The sequence below is a fragment of the Capra hircus genome, chromosome 13 (assembly GCF_001704415.2).
Source record: "Capra hircus breed San Clemente chromosome 13, ASM170441v1, whole genome shotgun sequence".
NCBI classification, from domain to species: domain Eukaryota; kingdom Metazoa; phylum Chordata; class Mammalia; order Artiodactyla; family Bovidae; genus Capra; species Capra hircus.
Window position 1 is genome coordinate 30,954,090 of NC_030820.1, and position 25,292 is coordinate 30,979,381.

At 40.7% G+C, this 25,292-nt stretch overlaps 1 protein-coding gene across 3 annotated transcripts in view; it reads right to left on the minus strand.

Annotated features, from left to right (window-relative positions):
- The window catches only part of TRDMT1 (tRNA aspartic acid methyltransferase 1), a 92,855-nt gene that overhangs the window by 37,400 nt on the left and 30,163 nt on the right, over nucleotides 1–25,292 (minus strand). The window contains exon 1 of one of the 3 annotated variants that reach the window (XM_018057154.1): nucleotides 23,614–23,712. The exons of 1 other annotated variant lie outside the window; for it this stretch is intronic. Coding sequence is in view for 1 of the 2 variants with exons in the window: in XM_005687979.3 (XP_005688036.2) it covers nucleotides 23,614–23,677 (64 nt within the window). In the remaining variant the exon portion in view is untranslated. Of the gene's footprint in view, nucleotides 1–23,613; nucleotides 23,738–25,292 lie in introns of those variants that run through there. One more of the 3 variants, XM_005687979.3, reaches the window with a different exon arrangement.

The window sequence follows — 25,292 nt, forward strand, 5'->3', positions numbered from 1 at the left end:
TTTAAACTTTCTTGGATTATTTGTGGGATTTTTTTTTTTACAATAATAATGTAGTATTTTATAATCAGTAAAATATTTTATATTTTATAATGGGCTTCCCTTGTAGCTCAGTCAGTAAAGAATCTGCCTGCAGTACAGGAGACCCGGGTTCTATCCCTGAGTTGGGAAGATCCTCTGGAGATGGAAATGGCAACCCATTCCAGTATCCTTGCCTGGAAAATCTCATGGACAGAGGAGCCTGGTGGGCCGCAGTCCATGGGGTCGCGAAGAGTCGGGCAAGACTGAGAGACTAACACTTATTTACTTACTTACTTATGATCAGTAAAAAGCAAACAAAAAACTTTTTGTCTTGAAAAAAAGAATTCAATACTTCTCTTGGTTATAACCCTGAAAACCAAAAGAAAAGTAAATTTCAAGAACAGACAAGAATATATTCTTATACACTAGCCACATTCTCAAAACACACACAGGCCCTCCCACAAACACACACCAGCGAACAGTTGTAACTCAATGCATTATTTTATCCCACCAACACAATAGTCAAAAGAATAAAAAACAACAAGAATTAAACTGACTGACATAGTTTTTAAAAGATCAACACATGGCACCAAATAAAATGAGTTGAAAGCTAACTATTTAAATATTGTTGTTGTTCTTTAGTAGCTCATTGGTGTCTGACTCTTTGCGAGCCCATGGACTGTAGCACACCAGGCTCCTCGGTCCAAGAGATTTCCCAGGCAAGAATATTACAGTGGGTTGCCATTTCCTTTTCCAGGGAATCTTCCTGACCCAGAGATAGAACCTGAGTCTCCTGCATTGGCAAGCAGATTCTTTACCACTGAGCCACCTGGGAAGCCCACCTATTTAAATACTTAACAGAATTCAAGGGATAGAAACCTGTCTTCTCCACTTTCCCCATGACATCTAAGACCTTCACCTTAAATTCTTTAAAGGCACAACCATGTTTTAAAACACATTTTATTTAAAGAAACACATGTAATGAAGCCTATTACAGATTTAAACAACAAAGACTATTTTACATAAATTTGCTGCGAGTGAATGAACATCTATGAATTGTTCATGTTTTTGGTGATGCTTTCTCATAATTTAAAAGATGACAATTTCTGACATATTCATTCTGACCAAGTCAATGAAGAAATTACAGATGACATAAGCATCAGTACTCTGTATCTAGTCAGTTGTGAATGAAAAAACAAAGGCTTGTTGTAAAACTGTAATTATGTTATCAATCATAAAGATCCCCAAGATTAAAACTCCTCTCCTGCCATTCTGAGTCCTTCTTTGCTTTATGGCAGAAAGCGAGAAAGAACTAAAGAGCCTCTTGATGAAAGTGAAGGAAGAGAGTAAAAAATTTGGCTTAAAACTCAACATTCAGAAAACTAAGATCATGGCATCTGGTCCCATCAGTTCATGGCAAATAGATGGGGAACAATGGAAATAGTGTCAGACTTTATTCTTTTGGGCTCCAAAATCACTGTGGATGGTGACTGCAGCCATGAAATTAAGACGCTTGCTCCTTGGAGGAAAAGCTATGACCAACCTAGACAGCATATTAAAAAGCAGAGACATTACTTTGCCAACAAATGTCCGTCTAGTCCAAGTTATGGTTCTTCCAGTAGGAAAAACATCCAGTATGGATGTGAGAGTTGGACTCTCAAGAAAGCTGAACGCCAAAGAACTGATGCTTTTGAACTGTGGTGTTGGAGAAGACTCTTGAGATTTCCTTGGGCTGCAAGAAGATCCAACCAGTCAATCTTGGGGGAAATCAGTCCTGAATATTCGCTGGAAGGACTGATGCTGAGGCTGAAGCTTCAATACTTTGGCCACCTGATGCAAAGAACAGACTCACTGGAAAAGACCCTGATGCTGGGAAAGATTGAAGGAGGGAGGAGAAGGGGACAACAAAGGATGAGCTAGTTGGATGACATCACCGACATGATGGACATGAGTTTGAGTAGGCTCCAGGAGTTGGTAATGGACAGGGAAGCCTGGAATGCTGCAGTTCATGGGGTTGCAAAGAGTCAGATAAGACTGGGTGACTGAACTGAACTGAAGTTTTACAACTCTGCACTAGACCAGAAAGCACAGGCTAGTCCTAAGACCTCAGAGGAAAATGCATTTCAGTTAACTTCATTGCTCACTTTCCTCCTCCATACTCCTACTGACTGTATGCAAACCTTTTTCACTAAGTCACATAGTACTCAATAAATATTAGCTATCATTATTTTTTATAATCAAGGCTGCCAAAGGCACACCCTAAGAGATCTTTTATTCAAAATGTGTATATGTACATACATGTGTGTGCGTCTGTTCACACAATCCAAGAAAAGATTTAGAATATGATACCTAGTTAGCTCATTGCCTGTGTTTGAATTTTAGCTTCACTATTTCCAACTGTGTGACTTAAACAAATTCTTGACCTCAGTGTCTTCACCTATAAAACAGAGATAATAAGGTACCTACATCACAGTTGCCTGAGGATTAAATTACTTAATACCTATAGGATTCTTACATTTGTGCTCACCATACACTGGTCACTCAATAAATGTTTGCTATTATTATTATCAAAAGTACAAAGACTTTTAAAAATAAGAATATCAAATGTTAAAAATATATATATATAAAGGTGTGATAGGAATTCTTACTGCAGATGTGAACATCAACTGAGGATTCAATGTTTTAGGAGTTTGGCTGTATGTATCTAAAGTCTAAAAGCTGCTTTGAACTTACCAATTGTATACTTGGGCACATACCCTAAGGTATGGCAGGTAGAATAAAGACCCCTCAAAGATGTCTACATCCTAATCTCTGAAGCTTGTGAAATGTTATCTTACATAGCAATGGGGACTTTGCAGATATGACTAGGGATCAAGAGGAGATTATCCTGGATTACAACGATAGACCCAGTATAATCACAAGAAGGATGAAAGACGGTTAGAGTTAGAGAAGATATGATGAGGGAAGCAGAGGTCAGGGAGAAAGATGTGAAGGTGCTACACTTCTGGCTCTGAAGACGGAGGAAGGGGTCATGAGCCAAACGCAGGCGACCTACAAACACTGGGAAAGGCCAGGAAGGAGATTCTCTCCTAGGGCCTCCAGAAGGAGCCAGCCCTGGCAACACCTGATGTTAAGACACCTGACCTCCAGAGCTGTAAGAGAAATGTATCTGTGCTGCTTTAAGCCATTAAGTTTAGGTCAGCTGTTACAGGAGCAACAGGAAGCCGATACATAAGGCAATAACAGAGATATAGAGAAAAGACGCATATGATGTATCAATGGCATGTTATTTATAACAGTGAAAATTACAAGCAACCTAATTGTGAAAATTCCATAAGATGGAATGTCACACAACCATTAAATACCAAAAGTTAACAAACACATTTAATGGCAAAGAAAAATTCAAGATATTCTATGTGAAAAAAGCTATAATTTATTTTAGTGTTCATGGACCCATGCAGGACACAGATTGAAAAGATAAAATCTTAATCCTCAACAAGGATTACCCCTACATGAGCATCATATGTAATTTTTAAATTTTCTTCTGCATTTTTCCAGCATGGGTATTTCCTTAGCAGACTATAATCTCTGGAGGAGAGAACAGAGCATGTCTATAGAGTCCCTTGGACTGCAAGGAGATCCAACCAGTCCATCCTAAAGCAGATCAGTCCTAGGTATTCATTGGAAGAACTGATGTTGAAGCTGAAACTCCAATACTTTGGCCACCTGATGTGAAAAGCTGACTCATTTGAAAAGACCCTGATTCTGGGAAAGACTGAGGGCAGGAGGAGAAGGGGACAACAGAGGATGAGATGGTTGGATGGCATCACCGACTCAATGGACATAGGTTTGGGTGGACTCCGGCAGTTGGTGATGGACAGAGAGGCGTGGCATGCTGTGGTTCATGGGGTCGCAAAGAGTCGGACACAACTGGGTGACTGAACTGATAGACTCATTACACAGAAATCAGTCAGCAATTATGTCCTGAATGAATAATGAGCATGGTTTCAGTATTTCCCAACTTTTAACAAATGTATTACACAGTCAAAAATAAAAAGAGCACTAAATGTAAAAATATCTTTAAAATATTCAACTTCATTTGTTATCAAAAAATTAAAATAATCTCACCTAGTAAATTATACAGTCTTAGGTATTATATTGGTATATCTATAGTCACACAAACACTATGAAATTTAAGCTGGTATGTCCTTTAAAAACGAACCTGACAATATCAACAGTCATTAAAATGCTCATGCTCTATAACTTACTCATTCAAATATTTGTTGAGTATCTGCTTTGTACAAGTACTGTTCTTGATGCCAACAATACAACAGTCAACAAGATAAATCTCTACACACACAAAACAAACAAAATTCTGACACAGAAACATCCCCACCTGATGGAGATTCCATTTTAGGAGAGGCAATTAGAAACATAACCAAGTAAAACAGCATGATAGGTAATAGTAAGTGCTTAGGGTAAAACTCAAACAGAAAGGGGGACAGGGAGGCAGAGCAGCAGGTGCAGTTTTTGATACTGACCAGGGAAGAACCGAGAAGATGACATTAGAGTAAACACAGGGAGTAAGCATGTGTCTATGTGGGGAGCAGCGTGCCAGGTGGAGGGAACAGCAAGTTCAACAGCACTGAAGTGGCAATGTGCCTGATGTGTGCTGGGGACCAAGACCCTCAGCCGCACTCCACCCCAGAAGCTAATGCTGAGAGCAGGACAATGTGCACACTTCTGGACTTTTTCCTATGTCCACACTCATCTACATTACACACACATGCAATATTGTATGTATGTGTCCAAATATGACAACTAGCATAAAAGCCAGTTGCCCATTTTCCACATAAGACTATCCAAAATGAGAGGTAAAGCCATTTCCATAATATAGACGATGAAAGGAAATGACTTCATATTATATAATTTATTAATTTAGTTATATAAACATTTTAAGTAACACTTTCTTATTATGTTCATTTAGAAACATTGCTGTGTCCACTCAAATTTCATGAAACAAGATTATTCATCTTGAAATCATGGTCTTTACCATCTATGGAGCCACTTTTTAAGTTATCTAACAATTTTCAAAAGCACATCAATTTCAAAGTTACTTAAGATCTAGCCCTTTTTTTGAGTCCATGCACGATGATGTCACTGGAAATATTACGCCAGCCACAACTACCCATTAGCTATTTGTGATCTCCACAAAGTAACTCCATAGTGTATTGCTTTGTAATGCAATTTCTAGAAGGTTTGTTTACAATGATATCTAATACTTATAATTGTAAGGTCATCTTCCCAAAAATTATCTCTAAACCTTTAAATTCGGCTATAACATTTTTCGTCAATTTCAAGTGACCCCAACAAGCATCCTAAATGGGTATTTTTTCAAGCTAATGTAACTTTTCTAAGCAGTGTTTTATTACTTTGTTGTTCAAACTAAAATAAGGTAGTTGAAGAATATCAACATCCTTCATGAGAACTATAATTTAAGGCCATAACCTCTTTCCAAAGTATAGTTTTTTGTGGGAAAATGAATATATTACATTGAAGAATTTATGACAAATATGTGTTTAAGGGCATATGTATATATGTTTGGGTTTTGGTTTTGATGAAATCACAAGCCCTTTGATGATACAATCATGGGAGAAATGCAAAATACAACCTTTTATGAGAAACAGACCTCTGGATTTCAAGCATACCTCCCTAGCCAAATACTGAAATGCCAACCCACCAAAAAAAAAAAAAAAACCAACCCCAAAACTGTAACATTATAGATTCACAAATTTTTTCCTCAAGCCTGGTCACTGATACTCTGACAAATCAAAATTAACTGAAGGAAACCTCATTGGATAGAGAGTCAAGTAGAAATAAATGATCAGCATTAAGGCAAAATCAACAATTTTTTAAAACAACTCAGAAAATAATATCAAAAATAAAATGAGGCCACAAAAACAAAATGTCTTCTGAAGAAGCAGAGAAATTAAAAGTACTGTGGAACCTTATTATCATCTAAATTTCAGGGATTTTAGGACAAAATGTAGATAAGGCAAAATTACTTATTTATTTGATCTATTAATATTAAAGTTCAAGTGCTCCTACTAGAACTGTGTATAAATCCTTTGAATTATGGGTTCTTTGTGGACTGATATTCACCTATTATTAAGGAACATGCCATAGTCTATGAGGGTCATGTATGTGCTAAAAGGCTATGATCTTTGTTGCTTAAATGAAGCCTCATTCACTGAGAACAAAGGGATTATTAAATTCACTATTGAGTTTGAATAAAAATCACTAATAGATGTTGCAAAACTATTATAATTAACTCTCTAAAGGAGTGGTTTTACTTTAGTCCAAGATCTTTTGCTAGGTTTGTGGTAATTAAAAGTCCCAGAATGAAAAGAACTAGTGAAAAAGTAAGAGCAACTATTGATCCAGGTAAAGTAATGGTATTTATAGTATTTTTAAAATCTCAACATACAATCTACTTATTTTCCAAAGCTGTGCGTGCATGCTCAGTCACTCAGTCATATCCAGCTCTTTGCAACACTATGGACTGTAGCCCTCCAGGCTCCTTTGTCCATGGGATTTCCCAGGTAAGAATACTAGAGTGGGTTGCCATTTCCTCCTCCAAGGAGGATCTCTCTGACTCACGGATCAAACCTGCGTCCCCTGCCATCTAAGAAGATATATATATATATATATATTTTGCTTTTAGGCAGGATGAGAGCCGTTTGGCACTATTTCTAAAGATCAAGCTTCAGAAATACTCCTGGTAATTTCCCAATGGCAAAGCAAAAAAACAAAAGAAATCCTAAGAAGGCTCCAGACACCAACAAATACCAAATTCTACATGTAATATTAATTTCATACACCTTTATGATAATAATCATTCTGGAGTCACTCACAGATTTACTCTCATATATCAACCTCTTCTTTTCAACTTTCCATACAAAGAAATAACATTTCTTCACAGGGATAAAGTTAAACTTCCAGTTATTTTTACCATATCTCATTATTATAACAACATATGATTAAAGTTCTACACTGTTAGAACCAACTTATTCTCAATAGGTGTGATTATTCTGAGAAAAATTCAAATGTCTTATCATGTGACACAGAAAAAAAACTCTATTATCTATGAAGATTTCACATATAATCACACATATAAAAACTTTTCATGCTTCTATTCAATTGGTCACTCTCTAGCACATACACACACACACATACACATTTGTTCTATACCCTGCATAACACCTTTTCACATCTTTTAAAATGTTATCCATGGATCAACTTTGGGACGTGCTGATTTAGCTCATCCAAAAAAAAAAAAAAAAGAGAGAGACCTTCATGATTCAGGCTTAATATCTAAGCTTAAATTTGTCATGGTATAATGGTATGTACTTCAAGCTATATAGTTCATGGCAAATGTGACCCTTGTTCACCTATTCATTCCACAAATATGTGTAAGTGATGCTCTAGACAAAATCTATCCTATTATGGAATTATATTCTAGTTGTGGGGGGCGGTCAACCAACAAATAATTAAGTATATAATATGCCTAACCATGAAAAGTTCTATGGTAAAAATAAAGGAGAGTAAGCCAGACAGTGTGGAGGAAGAACCTGGTTATATTTGTATGTAGGTTGGTTAGAGGATGTCTCACTAGCAGCAATCAGAAGAAAACGAGGGAGCAGGTTTGGGACATATCTGAGAAAAGATGCTTCTAGACCAGAAAAGAGAGACAATGCAAAAGTCCAGAGATGGGAACATGCTTGTTTGTCAGAGAAACAGACAGGAGACTGGTGTTACGGACTGAATGTTAATGTTCCCCCCAAATCCATATGTTGAAACTTTACCTCCCAGTGTGATGGTGCTAGGAGGTGGGGCTTTTGGGAGGTCATTAGGATAAGTAGGTGAATGAGGGTAGAGCTCTCATGAGTAGGATAAATGCCCTGAAAGTCAGGAGATAGCTTCCTTCCCCTCTGTTCTACCAAGTGAGGACACGATGAGCAGGCAGTACTCTGCAACCTGAAAGACGGCCCTCACCAGAATTCAACCATGCTACCACGAAGATCCTGAACTTCCCAGCCTTCAGAACTGTAAGAAATTGATTTCTATTGTTTATGAGCCTCTGGTTCATATTGCTTCTGGGTCTCGGGTACTCTATTGCTGCTGTAGTTGAGTCGCTCAGTTGTGTCCGACTCTCTGCAACGTCATGGGCTGCAGCACGCCAGGCCTCCCCGTCCTCCACCATCTCCTGGAGCACACTCACTCATGACCATCGAGTGGGTGACGCCACACAACCACCTTGTCCTCTGTCGCCCCTCCTCCTGCCCTTGATCTTTCCCAGCATCAGGGTCTTTTCCAATGAGTCGGCTCCTCGCATCAGGTGGCCAAAGGATTGGAACTTGAGCTTCAGCACCAGTCCTTCCAATGAATATTCAGGGTTGATTTCCTTTAGGATTGACTGGTTTGATCGCCTTGCAGTCCAAGGAACTCTCAAGAGTCTTCTCTAGCACCACAGTTCAAAAGCATCAATTCTTCACTGCTCAACCTTCTTTATGGTTCAACTCTCACATCCATACATGACCACTGGAAAAACCAGAGCTCTGACTAGATGGACCTTTGTGGACAAAGTAATGTCTCTGCTTTTTAACATGGTCTCTAGGTTGGTCATAACTCTTCTTCCAAGGAGCAAGTATCGTTTAATCTCATGGCTGCAGTCACCATCTGCAGTGATTTTGGAGCCCAAGAAAAGAAAGTCTGTCACTGTTTCCATTGTTTCCCCATCTACTTGCCATGAAGTGATGAGACCGGATGCCATGATCTTAGTGTTTTGAATGTTGTTTTAAGCCAGCCTTTTCACTCTCCTCTTTCATTTTCATCAAGAGGCTCTTTAGTTCCTCTTTGCTTTCTGCCATAAGAGTGGTGTCTCCTGCATATCTGCTGCTGCTGCTGCTAAGTAGCTGCAGTCGTGTCCGACTCTGTGCGACCCCAGAGACGGCAGCCCACCAGGCTTCTCCATCCCTGGGATTCTCCAGGCAAGAACACTGGAGTGGGTTGCCATTTCCTCCTCCAATGCATGAAAGTGAAAAGTGAAAGTGAAGTTGCCCAGTCGTGTCTGACTCGCAGCGACCCCATGGACTGCAGCCTACCAGGCTCCTCTGTCCATGGGATTTTCTAGGCAGGAGTACTGGAGTGGCTTGCCATTGCCTTCTCCATCTGCATATCTGAGGTTATTGATATTTCTTCCAGCAATCTTGATTCTAGCTTGTGATTCATCCAGCCCAGTATTTCACATGATGTACTCTGCATGTAAGTTAAATAAGCAGGGTGACAATATGCAGCCTTGATGTACTCCTTTCCCAATTTGAAACCAATCTGTTGTTCTATGTCTGGTTCTAACTATTGCTTCTTGACCTGCGTATAGGTTTCTCGGGAGGCAGGTAACATGGTCTGGTATTCCCATCTCTTGAAGACTTTTCCACAGTTTGTTGTGATTCACACAAACAAAGGCTTTAGCATAGTCAATGAAGAAGTAGATGTTTTTCTGGAACTCTCTTGCTTTTTCCATGACCCAGTGGATGTTGGCAATTTGATCTCTGGTTCCTCTGCCTTTTCTAAATCCATCTTGAACATATGGAAGTTCTCGATTCAAGTACTGTTGAAGCCTAGCTTAGAGAATTTTGAGCATTACTTTGCTAGCGTGTGAAATGACAGAAATTATGCAGTAGTTTGAACATTTTTTGGCATTGCCTTTCTTTGGGATTAGAATGAAAATTGACCTTTTCCAGTCCTGTGGCCACTGCTGAGCTTTCCAAATTTGCTGGCATATTGAGTGCAGCACTTTCACAGCATCATCTTTTTGTATTTGAAACAGCTGACTAAGCCAGTGGGCAATCCTGGAACAGAGTGAGCTGGGGAGTGCAGGAGATTTGTCAAAGAGAGAGGAGCTGGCTCTAGACCAAGGGGCCTATGGGTTTTATTAAGGACTCTGGCTTTTACTAAGTGAAATGAGATACCTGTCAGAAGGTTTAATCAGAGGAGTGACTTCTCTGACATTTCTAAAGGATCATGCTAACCACTATGTTGAAAATAAACTAGAGGTGAAATAGCAGAAGCAAGGAGACCAGGAAAAAGGCTGTTGCAGTAGTTGTCAGGTTTCCCTAAAAAGAACCCATAGCATGAAACTTGTGAAGTAAGTCAGAAAGAGAAACACCAATACAGTATATTAATGCATATATATAGAATTTAGAAAGATGGTAAAGATGACCCTATGTGCATGACAGCAAAAGAAACACAGTGGGGGTGGAGTTGGGGGGATGGGCAGGCATTGGGGTTGGGGGGTGGTGGGCAGGCATTGGGGTGGGGTGGAGGAACAGCTGAATGAGCAGCTCAGGGCCCAGGAGACTGATAAAACAAGACAAGGACAAGGTAGTAAAGGTGAAGATGGAGAGAAATGATAGAATTATAAATCTGGCTTAAAGGTAGAGCCTGTGGAATGTGCTGATGTAAGTGAAAGAAAGATGCAGAGATGACTCCAGGATTTAGGTCTGGGCCCCTGGAAGAAGGGATACACGTGCCACTGGGAGGTAGCAAGAGCGGCAGGTCTGGGAGAAGCAAGGAGAGCCAGGAGCACTGTTTCTTGCATATCTTTAGAAAAAGCAGAGATAAAGGGAACATTAATAGATCCTTCCACAAAGGAAAACTACAGGTAAGCTTACTTTAGAGTTAGTCAAAGCTGTCGATATAATCCAACAGCCCTAGCACTTCTCACTCACCAACTCACTGCCTTCCAACACCTCCCTCAGTCCCCTCTTGTTGCCAGTCTGTCATTTCCCAAGACAGCTAAGAAACATCATGACACAGGATGCCAGGAAAAAAAATGTGTCCCCTCCTCCACTAAAAAACAAGAGAAGGGGGTCCCTTGCTCAAATACATAGGGGAAGTGCTGCTTTAAACCAAGTAGCATCTTTTATTTTTTTTTTGCAGGGCTTCTCAACACCTTTGATACATTAACGGGTCCTGAGGATGATTTAAGGGATAATGTCATATGAAGAGTTTTCACAAAATTAATACACATAACAAGCATATGAAGATGTTTGACTTCCTAAGGAACATCATCAGTTCTATTTATATACTCTGTAGCAGGACCTATACTAGCTCTATGTACTCATCATTTCATTAAATCCTCTTAACAACCCTATAAAATTAGTACTATTATCCCAATTTTATTGGACATCAACACAACTAAGAGGAGAAAGCCAGCTACAAATCAAAGTAGGAAAAGAAAAGGAACTAAGATTTACCAAGTACCTACATTATTTTTCATTCATCAACTGCTTCATTTTACATCCACAATACCTTATGAGAAAGTATTATTATGTCCATCTCACAGACAGGCCACCTCGCCCAGAAAGATGAATAATTTTCCAATATTTTGACAGTATGTGGCAGACCTAAAAATTGGCATTAATTTTATCACTCAGAGAAACACACTGAGTAGTTCAGCAAACACTGGGAAGGAGGCCAAGAAAATGACCACAAAGTGGCTCCAGGCTGGGAAATCTGTTCTCTAGCGAAGAAGGTAAGTAAGCTTTCCAGGGAGTTGAGGAAGCAAAACAGAACATGCCATTCTCTTCAATGCCCTTCTCCTTTACTTTTTCATTTTCATTCCATGTCATTTTTTGTAGCTATAAGTAACACTTTCACCAATTTATTCCTGTGTCATTCAAATCTAGTCTGAAAGCTCTTTGATAACTTCTAATATTGAATGATCAGTTTCTTCTAAAGGCCATTTTAAACAACATATAAGAACTTCTTATGGGCTTCCCACACAGGTGGCTCAGTGGTAAAGAATCCGCCTGCCAATGCAGGAGACGCAGGTTCGATTTTGGGTCAGGAAGATTCCCCTGGAGGAGGAAATGGCAATCCACTCCAGTATTCTTGCTTGAAGAGCTCTATGGGCAGAGGAGCCTGGAGGGCTATAATCCATGGGGTCACCAAGGGTTGACCACCACCGAGCAACTGAGCACACAAAGAACTTTCTATAACTTCACGATTTTTCAGAATTGTTGCTCACATTTACTCAACACTATGCTCCAAGCACTACTCACATGCTTTGTTTTTATTAACCCATAAACTTCACAATTCCCTTTTGAGGTAGGTGCTATTATTGTTCCCTTTTATAGAAAAGGACACTGAGGCACAGAAAGTTTTGTTTTGTCCAAAGGCCTTCTGACAACAGAACTGTGCTCTTAACTAAGAGACCAAACAGCTGCTCTGTGAGTTGTCCTACATCAACACTGTTCCTGTTCTCTCCCACAGTGCCAAATGACAATGACTTGAGGCCAGACTACATCCTATGCCTAATTAGACACTACCAAATGATTGTCAGAAAGTTTAAGTATCAAATATTAAAAAGAATGACCCAATTTGCAAAACATAAGCAAAATTTTAGATCCCTAGAGCAGCTGGCCAAGGTAATGTAAAATTGGAGGCATATGCTGCTGTCTCTTCCAACTGAGTGAGTTCTTATTCACTTTAAACTCCTCCTCTGTTCTATCCCTATGGCTGTCTTCAGTGGACTTCTGAGTTGACTTCTAACTGGCTAATTCTGGAATAACCTGTCCAGGGCTGCTCAGCTTCCCTAGTCTCCTCTTGGGAATGTGGTACCCACACGGAATACGTGTTCTGCTTGCTTCTCCAGCTGTGCCTGGAAGGTAAGATGCCTACTTCTCTGGTTGAGTGTGAGCTGACCCACTTGGACTTCTCCCTAAGCAACATGCTTCAACTCAGCCTTTATTAATAATAAAAAATCATATGGATTTTGATTTCCTGTTTGCCTCACTCTACTGTTTTGTTTCTCATATTGTTCAGAATTAAGAAGAGGGTTACTATTTATTGTTTAGTTCAGTCGCTCAGTCATGTCCGACTCTTTGCAACCCCATGGACTGCAGCACACCAGGTTCCCCTGTCCATCAACAACTCCTGGAGCTTGCATAAACTCATGTCCATCAAGGTGGTGATGTTTTCCAACCATCTCATCCTCTGTTATCCCCTTTTCCTCCTGTCTTCAATCTTTCCCAGCATCAGGGTATTTTCCAGTGAGTCAGTTCTTCACATCATGTGGCTAAAGTATTGGAGTTTCAGCTTCAGCATCAGTTCTTCCAACGAATATTTAGGGTTGATTTCCTTTAGGATTGACTGGTTTGATCACCTTGCAGTCCAAGAGAATCTCAAGAGTCTTCTCCAACACCACAGTTCAAAAGCATCAATTCGTCACCCCTCAGCCTTCTTTATATTCAACTCTCACATCCATACATGACTACTGGGAAAACCAGAGCTTTGACTAGATGGATCTTTGTTGGCAAAGTGATGTCTCTGCTCTTTAATATGCTGTCTAGGTTGGTCATAGCTTTACTTTCAAGAAGCAAGTGTCTTTTAATTTCATGGCTGCAGTCACCGTCTGCAGTGATTTTGGAGCCCAAGAAAATAAAGTTTGTCACTGTTTCCATTGTTTCCCCATCCATTCGCCATGAACTGATGGGACTGGATGCCATGATCCTAGTTTTTTGAATGTTGAGTTTTAAGCCAGCTTTTGCACTCTCCTCTTTCACTTTCATCAGGAGGCTCCTCAGTTCCTCTTTGCTTTCTGCCATAAGGGTGGTGTCATCTGCATATCTGAGGTTACTGATATTTCTCCCGGCAATCTTGATTCCAGCTTGTGCTTCATCCAGCCAGGCATTTCACCTGATGCATGTAAGTTAAATAAGCAGGGTGACAATATACAGCCTTGTTGTATTCCTTTCCCAATTTGGAACCAGTCCATTGTTCCACGTCTGGTTTTAACTGTTGCTTCTTGACCTTCGTACAGATTTCTCAGGAGGCAGGTAAGTTGGTCTATTATTCCTATCTCTTCAAGAATTTTCCACAGTTTGTTGTGATCCACACAGTCAAAGGCTTTGGCGTAGTCAATAAAGCAGAAGTAGATGTTTTTTTGAATCTCTCTGGCTTTTTCTATGATTCGATGGATGTTGGCAATTTGATCTCTGATTCCTCTGCCTTTTCTCAATTCAGCTTGAACATCTGGAAGTTCTCGGTTCACGTACTATTTATTGAGTTCCCTAAAAAAAAAACAAACCTAATAGATAGGTCCTAACACAAATTGGGGAGAAGGCAATGGCACCCCACTCCAGTACTCTTGCCTGGAAAACCCCTGGATGGAGAAGCCTGGAAGGCTGCAATCCATGGGGTCGCTGAGGGTCAGACATAACTGAGCGACTTCCCTTTCACTTTTCACTTTCATGCATTGAAGAAGGAAATGGCAACCCACTCCAGTACTCTTGCCTGGAGAATCCCAGGGACGGGGGAGCCTGGTGGGCTGCCGTCTATGGGGTCGCACAGAGTCGGACATGACTGAAGTGACTTAGCAGCAGTAGCAGCAGCAACACAAATTGGTCATTATTCATTAATAAGGGAGAAGTAATTTGATGTGTGGTATATAGTAATAAATACTCTGCTGTGAAGTATGTATTCATTATTCATCATATAAAAGATAGTTAATTCTGTCATCCAATGGAAACTTGCAGTGTTTGTTCTGAAATACACAAAATTCATTCTATGCACTCTTCTTTGTATTTCAAGTGCAGAGAAAAATCAAACTAGGAATTCCCATAAATACTAAGTAACAAATGATACATATTTTTTTAATGGGACATATTTTTCCTTGTTAGCCTTTGTGTGTGTGCTCAGTTGCTCAGTCCTGTCTGACTGTGGTCCCATGGACTGTAGCCCACTAGGCTCCTCTGTCCATGGGGTTTTCCAAATAAGAATACTGGAGCACATTGCCATTTCATACTCCAAGGGATCTTCCTGTTTCTCCTTGCTTTATTTTAAATCTGGCAATAAATCATATATGAATAACTGGGAAAATAGGCAGAAAGAGGGCATTTTTACAATCTAAAAGATAAATAGAAAAGAAAATTAACAGTTCAAATTTCAACCCCTTACAAATGTTTCAAAACCACCCCTAGGTGACAATCAGATCTACATTTCATCACAATGTACTTGATCCATCAGTTATAAGCACACCAAATCACAAAGTAGTTTGGTAGAATCTTAAGTTGGCATATAAGTCACTGAGAAATACACACAAAAGATTCAGAAAAATTAATAACTAATGAGTAACAAACAAGAGACCTATAATTTTAACAGAAAATATTAAAACCATGGAAGACCTTTCTAAATTATTTGGAAGGCAAGACTTTTTGCTTTTAAGACTATCCCAATAGTTGACTAGATAACATAATAGTAATCAGCTACAGCTTTCCTCTATTCATCACCTTAAATCACATTTTCCTCTTCCCTGATACTAAAAGAAAAAAAAAAAAGATTCTTATTTGCTAACCATTTATCTCTGCAGGCTCCACAGCTATATAACTCATGAAACTCTTGCTTTCTGAAAGATGCTGTTACTTGGAAGTTTCTCCTTAGCCAAATGAGAACTCATTAGCCAAAACTTTACAGGCTACGCAGGCATAAATAATATCAAAGTGGTAACACAGGGTCCCTGTACATGGGCAAATATGTCTTAAAGGATGCCATGACATTGCCATGCTTGTGGCCATCCAGAGTCTTTGCTTAGGTTTCATGTCTTCCAAAATTTTGCCACATTACAAAACTGGACTCTCCTGGCTTCCTTAGTTTGGCAATGGTATCTAATGTCCACCAACCAAGTGCATCCATACACGCTTCACTTCAGAAATAGCAATGTGAGGGAGCAAATGAGAAAACGCATCTCTTTTGGTGCGAGAGGTGGTCAAGATCCATCTTTCAGGGCAAAACTGTGATGGTACTTGTCACATCCAGTCCCCAGCGTGACTAGTAAAACCTGTGATGTCTATGTGATGACTTGTGGGGCAGTTCCCTATTCACCTGATGTATTTGGATGTCCTGTGAATTCTGTGGGCTTCCAAATGTCCTTTAATAATTTTTCTTCTGCTGATGTTAGCTGGAGAGTGGACTCTGATTTACAACTAAGAATTTTGTATCATACAAAAATCTGGACTAAGAAAACTATGGTTTTATCACTGTGATAGTAGAGTGATTACCAATTCAATAATAAACTCAACAGTTATCTACAGAAACCCTGTCACAAGTGTGCTTCTGTGCTACAGGCTAGGCTGTGCTTTGTCACTCAGTCATGTCCAACTCTTTGTGACCCCATGGACTGTAGCATGCCAGGCTCCTCTGTCCATGGGGATTCTCCAGGCAAGGATATTGGAGTGGGCTGCCACATCCTTCTCCAGGGTATCTTCCCAACCCAGGGATCAAACCCAGGTCTCTCACATTGCAGTCAGATTCTTTACCATCTGAGCCACCAGGGAAGCCCAGAGGTGTATAGGAGGAAATAAAAATACCACAGGATGAGGATGAAGTTAATATATGGACACACAGATATAAAATAAAATTTAAAGATATTTAGAAGATAGAGAAGTATCTAGGTAGTTACTACAACAATACAATAGCATACTGCACATACAGCTAAGGATGAGAAAAGTTTATTAAGGTATTAAAATGTCCATGGGGTTTGGGGCAAATCTCTCATGCTGCCAAAGAAATTAATAAACCTTTTGTAACTACTATAATAGAAATCAGTCATCAAAAAGGAAATATTTGCAAATCATATAGCTCATAAAAGATTAATATCCAGAATATATACAGAATTCACACAACAGAAAAACACCCAATTCCAAAATAAGCAAAGGACTTAAACAGACATTCCTCCAAAGAAGATACACAAGTGGCCAATAAGAACATGAAAAAATGTTCAACTTTTTTCACTATTAGGGAAAACGTAAATCAAAAGCACAATTGGGTATTTTTTCATACCAATCAGGATGACTATTTTATTTATATATATATATAAAGAAATAAAAGGAATAACAGGACATGGAGATAAAGAGATTGGAACCTTTAGACACTGCCCTTAGGAATATAAAACTGTGCAGTCACTATGGAAAACAATTTAGTGGCTCCTCAAAAAAATTAAAACACAGAATTACCATATGATCCAGCAATTCCACTCCTGAGTATATATTCAAAAGAACTGAAGCCAAGAACACAAACATACATATACACCAATGTCTATAGCACTAATCTTCACAATAATAGCCCACAGGTAGAAACAGCCCATATGCCCATCAACAGATAAATGGATAAACAAAATATGGTATATGCATATAGTGGAATATTCTTCAGCTGTAAAAAGGAATGAAGTACTGACATACACTAAAACATGGATGCACCCTGGAAACACTACAGTAAGTGAAATACATCAGCTATAAAATAACAGATATTTACAATTACACTTATATTAGGTATCTAGGATAGACAAATTAGAAGAGACAAAGTATTATAGTGGTTACCAGGTGCTGGAGGAAAGGAGATGGGGAATCGTTATTTAATGTACAGTTTCCATGTGTGATGATGAAAAAGTTCTGGAAACAGATAGTGCTGATGACTGCACAGCATTGGAAAGGCAGTACTTAGTGCCACTGAACTGTACACTTAAAGATGGGTAAATGGCACATTTTATGTTAAGTATATTTTACTGCAGTTAAATCAGTTATAACCCATATCTAGAAAACTGTCAAAATTTAACTTCCATCATATTGCTATTGGCTGCTTCTTATTGTTATTTAAGATACAGATTCAATTAATGGATCTAACCTGACAAAAATGGCAGCATTGTATGGTTAAAGGTGGGGTCAAGAGATCTAGGTTACAATACTGACTACCTCTAACTAGCTTACAACATAATAAAAACAGGGTCTGACGTATAAAAGTTTAGTTCAGTCGCTCAGTCATGTCTAACTCTTTGCAACACCATGAATCGCAGCACGCCAGGCCTCCCTGTCCATCATCAACTCCCGGAGTTCACTCAAACTCACATCCATCGAGTCAGTGATGCCATCCAGCCATCTCATCCTCTGTCGTCCCTTTCTGCTCCTGCCCCCAATCCCTCTCAGCATCAGAGTCTTTTCCAATGAGTCAACACTTCGTATCAGGTGGCCAAAGTCCTGGAGTTTCAGCTTTAGCATCATCCCTTCCAAAGAACACCCAGGACTGATCTCCTTTAGAATGGTCTGGTTGGATCTCCTTGCAGTCCAAAGGACTCTCAAGAGTCTTCTCCAACACCACAGTTCAAAAGTATCAATTCTTCGGCACTCAGCTTTTTTCACAGTCCAATTGTCACATCCATATACGACCACTGGAAAAACCATAGCGTTGACTAGACAGACCTTTGTTGGCAAAGTAATGTCTCTGCTTTTCAATATGCTATCTAGGTTGGTCATAACTTTCCTTCCAAGGAGTAAGCGTCTTTTCATTTCATGGCTGCAATCACCATCTGCAGTGATTTCGGAGACCAGAAAAATAAACTCTGACACTGTTTCCACTGTTTCCCCACCTATTTCCCATGAAGTGATGGGACCAGATGCCATGATCTTTGTTTTCTGAATGTTGAGCTTTGAGCCAATTTTTTCACTCTTCTCTTTCACTTTCATCAAGAGGCTTTTTAGCTCCTCTTCACTTTCTGCCATAAGGTTGGTGTCATCGGCATATCTGAGGTTATTGATATTTCTCCCGGCAATCTTGATTCCAGCTTGTGTTTCTTCCAGCCCAGCATTTCTCATGATGTACTCTGCATAGAAGTTAAATAAGCAGGATGACAATATACAGCCTTGACGTACTCCTGTTCCTATTTGGAACCAGTCTGTTCTTCCATGTCCAGTTCTAACTGTTGCTTCCTGACCTGCACACAGGTTTCTCAAGAGGCAGGTCAGGTGGTCTGGTATTCCCATCTCTTTTAGAATTTTCCACAGTTTATTGTGATCTACACAGTCAAAGGCATTGGCATAGTCAATAAAGCAGAAATAGATGTTTTTCTGTAACACCCTTGCTTTTTCCATGATCTAGCTGATGTTGACAATTTGATCTCTGGTTCCTCTGCCTTTTCTAAAACCAGCTTGAAGATCTGGAATTTTATGGTTCACGTATTGTTGAACAGCCTGGCTTGAAGAATTTTGAGCATTACTTTACCAGCATGTGAGATGAGTGCAATTGTGCAGTAGTTTGAGTATTCTTTGGCATTGCCTTTCTTTGGGATTGGAATGAAAACTGACCTTTTCCAGTCCTGTGGACACTGCTGAATTTTCCAAATTTGCTGGCATATTGAGTGCAACACTTTCACAGCATCATCTTTCAGGATTTGAAACAGCTCAACTGGAATTCCATCACCTCCACTAGCTTTGTTCGTGGTGATGCTTTCTAAGGCCCACTTGACTTCACATTCCAAGAGGTCTGGCTCTAGGTGAGTGATCACACCATTGTGATTATCTTGGTCATGAAGATTTTTTTTGTACAGTTCTTCTGTGTCTTCTTGCCATCTCTTCTTAATATCTTCTGCTTCTGTTAGGTCCAGACCATTTCTGTCCTTTATCGAGCCCATCTTTGCATGAAATGTTCCCTTGTTATCTCTAATTTTCTTGAAGAGATCTCTAGTCTTTCCCAATCTGTTCTTTTCCTCTATTTCTTTGCATTGATCACTGAGGAAGGCTTTCTTATCTCTTCTTGCTATTCTTTGGAACTCTGCATTCAGATGCTTATATCTTTCCTTTTCTCATTTGCTTTTTGCTTCTCTTCTTTTCACAGCTATTTGTAAGGCCTCCTCAGACAGCCACTTTGCTTTTTTGCATTTCTTTTCCATGGGGATGGTCTTGATCCCTGTCTCCTGTACAATGTTACGAACCTCATTCCATAATTCATCAGGCATCCTATCAATCAGATCTAGTCCCTTAAATCTATTTCTCACTTCCACTGTATAATCATAAGGGATTTGATTTAGGTCATACCTGAATGGTCTAGTGGTTTTTCCTACTTTTTTCAATTTAAGCCTGAATTTTGCAATAAGGAGTTCATGATCTGAGCCACAGTCAGCGCCTGGTCTTGTTTTTGCTGACTGTATAGAGCTTCTCCATCTTTGGCTGCAAAGAATATAATCAATCTGATTTTGGTGTTGACCATCTGGTGATGTCCATGTGTAGAGTCTTCTCTTGTGTTGTTGGAAGAAGGTGTTTGCTATGACCAGTGCGTTCTCTTAGCAAAACTCTATTAGCCTTTGCCCTGCTTCATTCCGGATTCCAAGGCCAAATTTGCCTGTTACTCCAGGTGTTTCTTGACTTCCTACTTTTGCATTCCAGTCCCCTATAATGAAAAGGACATCTTTTTTGGGTGTTAGTTTTAGAATGTCTTGTAGGTCTTCAAAGAACCGTTCTACTTCAGCTTCTTCAGCGTGACTGGTTGGGGCATAGACTTGGATTATTGTGATACTGACTGGTTTGTCCTGGAAACGAACAGAGATCATTCTGTCATTTTTGAGACAGAATCCAAGTACTGCATTTCAGACTCTTTTTTTGACCATGATAGCTATTCCATTTCTTTTAAGGGATTCCTGCCCACAGTAGTAGATATAATGGTCATCTGAGTTAAATTCACCCATTCCAGTCCATTTTAGTTCGCTGATTGCAGGAATGTCGACGTTCACTCTTGCCATCTCCTGTTTGACCACTTCCAATTTGCCTTGATTCATGGACCTGACATTCCAGGTTCCTATGCAATATTGCTCTTTACAGCATCAGGCCTTGCTTCTGTCACCAGTCACATCCACAGCTGGGTATTGTTTTTGCTTTGGCTCCATCCCTTCATTCTTTCTGGAGTTATTTCTCCACTGATCTCCAGTAGCATATTGGGCACCTACCAACCTGGGGAGTTCCCCTTTCAGTATCCTATCATTTTGCCTTTTCATACCATTCATGGGGTTCTCAAGGCAAGAATACTGAAGTGGTCAATCCAGTCAATCTAATCACACGGACCACAGCCTTGTCTCAATGAAACTAAGCCATGCCGTGTGGGGCCACCCAAGACGGGTGGGTCATGGTGGAGAGGTCTGACAGAATGTGGTCCACTGGAGAAGGGAATGACATATAAAAAGTCCTTAATAATTGTTGCAGTTAACCACCATTGTTACTTGTTTGCATTATTATATATTAATAAAAACCCCATGGAAAACAGCAACATATTTTATTACAGAAAAAATTTTAACTTTAGTACATCAAATAAATGAATGTTGAAAGACAAAAAGCAATATCCCTAATATGCCAACCTCAAGTCAAAAGATGATCGAGGATCCAGGTAGAGAGGCCACAGGAGGGGTACTGTGAATCACAGGGTCAGCAGAGGAAGGCTGTTCTGAAGCAGCCACATGTTACTGAGCTGTGTAAGACAAAATACAGCTGCAGCATGAAAGCCTGAGGTTAGGGCACTTGGGTGGAGAGGATAGCAAAAGCTAAGGCCAGAGCATAAGGGGAATTCTGAAGGTCTGAGGAACAAAGAGAAAGAAGAACTGCAAGCCTGGAAAAGAGAAGTAGGCGAGACTGGCAGATAAGGCTGAAGCGGTGGATGGAGGCTAGATCTCACAGGCCTTCTACGAAGAGGGGACTGTGATTCTAACCCCAGAGGGAGACCACTGACCCCAGGGAGTGACAAGATCCAGCTTACCAGGTAAGAGATCACTTTGCTGCCAAATGGAGAAAGGATGGCACAGGGAAGCAGAGTGGAAGAAAGCAGGGGAGCAGTTGGGAAACTAAGTGAGAGATGATATAACTTAGATTTGGGATGACAGCACTAGTAATAGAAATATGTATAGACAAATTCAGGTTCCAATGTCTAGTAGGGGGGAAAATATCTAATCATTTATTAACCCCCAAAAAACACAAATTAAAATTACATAACTTCCCCTAACAAATTCACAAAGGTTAAAAATGGATAATACAAATCCTGAGGAAAATGTAGTTGAAGGAGGCACTCAAATCCTCTGAAAAGCAACCTGCTGTATCACCAAAAGTCTAAAAATTCTCAGTATTTTTGGCTTAGTAACTAGCACATAGTGTTTCATTAATTAATTTGACTTCTAGAAAACATGCTAAAGAGAAAACCAAGATTAATGCTCAATAATTAATTGCAGCATATTTAAACTTGCAAAAAATGGGGTTGGGGGGGGTGGATTAACATCCAACATTTAAGGAGTGGCTGAATTACAGCACTAAGTAACCTTTAAGGGGCTTCAAGATAAGGGATAAAATGCTGACAATCTTAGAAAATTAACTAAGAGCACAAGTAATGCTAGTTTTGTTTTCCTGCTGTTAAGTTTTGTTACTTTACATAGAGAACTGAACACAGAGAGCCATCAAATAATTGGTAATAAAAATTTCAGTTCAGTCCAGTCGCTCAGTGGTGTCCGACTCTTTGCGACCCCATGAATCACAGCATGCCAGGCCTCCCTGTTGATCACCATCTCCTGGAGTTCACTCAGACTCACGTCCATCGAGTTAATAATCACTAATCTCTTCTAGACTCAAACTCAATCTATATGCTTAGAAAATTTACGTGCTCAACTTAAGACATACTGTCCGTATCTTACAGTATTAGTCTTGTGTTAGCCTTGGTACTAAAAAAGGGAAGCAGGGAGGTTTCAGTTTTGTGGTTGTCATAGTAATTTAAGAATAAACATACACGTTCCATGTCTATTTGTCACTCTACAACTCCAGTGCCTAGCATAGAACCCGGAACTGAAGAGGGGCTCAGTAAACATTCCTGAGTGCAAATAGCCGACATGAACCTTGCAGTTCCAACTGAGCACCAAACAAATTTAAAACTTCAAAATGCAAGAGGTACATGAGGATAATATTTATAATATTTTGAGTGGTTACAATGCACCAAGCATTATTAAACATTTTAAACACTTTTTAAGGCTCATAACGTTTCATCTCTGAAAGAAATACTTGTCACATTGTAAAGCCAACACACAGGTTCAAAAATGTTAAGGTCACATTTCAACGAAGTTTGAACTCAGCTCTTCTGGCGCCTAAATGTATCTAGACCACAAGTAACAAAATGTTTCTTTTCAACCATCAGAACTGACTAGGATTGTTTTCTCCAGGATTCCTCTTCTACTTAGTGTTCATGAACTTCTACCTCAAGTTGTAGTTATCACTTGGAAAATCCAAGCCCTCACCAGCAGGACCCTGCCCAGCGTCCTCCCCTCCCCCAGTGTGAGTTCCTCGAGGGTCAAGGACCAAGTTTCCAGGCCTCTGGGGGACAACCTCACTCAGAATTGGGGTTTGGCACAGGGCAGGGGGTTCGGCCCTCCCAGCCCGGGGGAACCATTTTGGTTCGACTTTATAGCCAAGCCTTGAGAATCACGACTCCCAGCAGGTACCTCTTCCGCCCTTCGGACCGGGCAGAGGGAGTCTCCTCCCCAAGGGACAGCTGGGGCGCCGCGCAGGCGGTTTCCAAGACAACCGAGCAACTCCCTCACCCCTCCCCTCTCCTCCCCTCCCCTCCCCCACAGACCGTTTCCCCTCCAGTCTCCGCCCCTAGAGCCTCGCCGCTCCGCCCCTCCCTGGAGCCCGAACTCTGACCAGCTCAGGCTCGCAGATGAAGTGGCGCCCTGTGCCCTCTCACCTCTGAGAGCCTGGTGCATGCCCCCAATTCCGCTATAGAGTTCCAGGGCCCGCAAGGGCTCCATTCCTGCGTCACCACCGCGTGCTCCTTAGAGCTAGGCCTGCCGGTCCCGTGGCTCCTCCTTCCCCCCGCCCCGCCGCTCCCTCATCTCTGGTTCCGCGGCTTTTTAGTTCCCTCCTCCTAGGACTTCCCTGGTGGCTCAGATGGTAAAGCGTCTGCCTACAATGCTGGAGACCCAGGTTCAATCCCTGGGTTGGGAAGATCGTCTGTAGAAGGCAATGGCAACCCACTCCAGTACTCTTGCCTGGAAAATCCCATGGACAGAGGAGCGTGCTAGGCTACAGTCCATGGGGTCGCAAAGAGTCCGACACAACTGACCCACTTCACTTCACTTCACTTCCTAGGCTCCGGCTCAGGCCTTAACAGGGCAGCTTTGAGGCTCAGGGACTGGCAAGGGTAGGCAGGTGGACAAGGGACAGAAAGCACAAAGCCCTCCCAAGAAAATGAAAGCCACCCCATGGCTTGATTTACTCTCCCATCTTCCTTCTAAAGTGCCTTGACAGGGAGAAAGAAAATCCTGGGTACAGTAGAGGGCCTGTGCCTCAAAGTCAATTAACAGAGGTTAGAACCCATAAACACTCACTTTTCAGGCTTGCTGCTTTTCCGTCCTTTGAAAGCCAGAAGCGTCCAAACCTTTCTACCATTAGGCTTGAACATGTACCTCGTGCCTGGTGTTGGGCCTTAGCTTGAGTGATGGAACTAAATCAGCCTCTTACCCAGAGAAGGTCTGAGAGATACAGGGGCAGAAACCAGCACAGGTGCCCCAGAGGTCCCCTGTGAGCTAATACAGGGGAACTCTGGGGCAAGCTATTTTAACTTGGAAAATACCCCCAAGACAGGAACTGCTGTTAATGTAACTTAGAACTATTTTAAAGTCATCAAATGCGATTTCACATGCCTGATGCACAGTGTCAGAGTTTGGAGCAGAGAAAGGTTTATTGCAGGGTGAACCAAAGCAAACAGGTGGCACATGCTCAAAAACCCAGAACTCTCCTAAGGGTTTCAGCCAAGCAGTTTTAAAGGCAAGGTAAGGGCCAGGCACCATTCTCAGACTGTTTGATGGTGGTCAGTCTTTAGGTGCTAGAAGATCTGGAGCTAGTGCTCATCATCATCAAGCAGTTACTTTCTTCCACTTGATGGTAGTCTCAGGATCTGAAAAACTCAGACAATATGCATCAGATACTAATCATCTGGGTTCTTCAGAGTGGAGCTAAAGCAGAGGCTATGGGGGAAGAGGTCTAATCTAGGAAGGCCTTATAGGGTCCTGTTCCCTTACAATTATGGCCCTTCAAGTGCTGTGGCCTTCCTTCTCCAAGATGATCTAATCACCAAATTGTTAGAAGCTCAATTACAAACTAAGAAAACACGGTCATTGGGAGGAGCAGAAATGGTCTCATTGTGAAGTGTTTTTCTATTGTTCCCATTACCATCGAATGTTATTTATTTATTTATTTTTGGCCATGCCATAAGGCATGTGGGATCTTAGTTCCTGAACCAGGGATCAAACCTGTGTCTCCTGCATTAGAAATGCAGATTCTTAACCACTGGACTGCCAGAGAAATCCCACGCACGTTCACTATTGTTAGGAGAAATTGAGTTATACTAATGGCTTCCCTTGT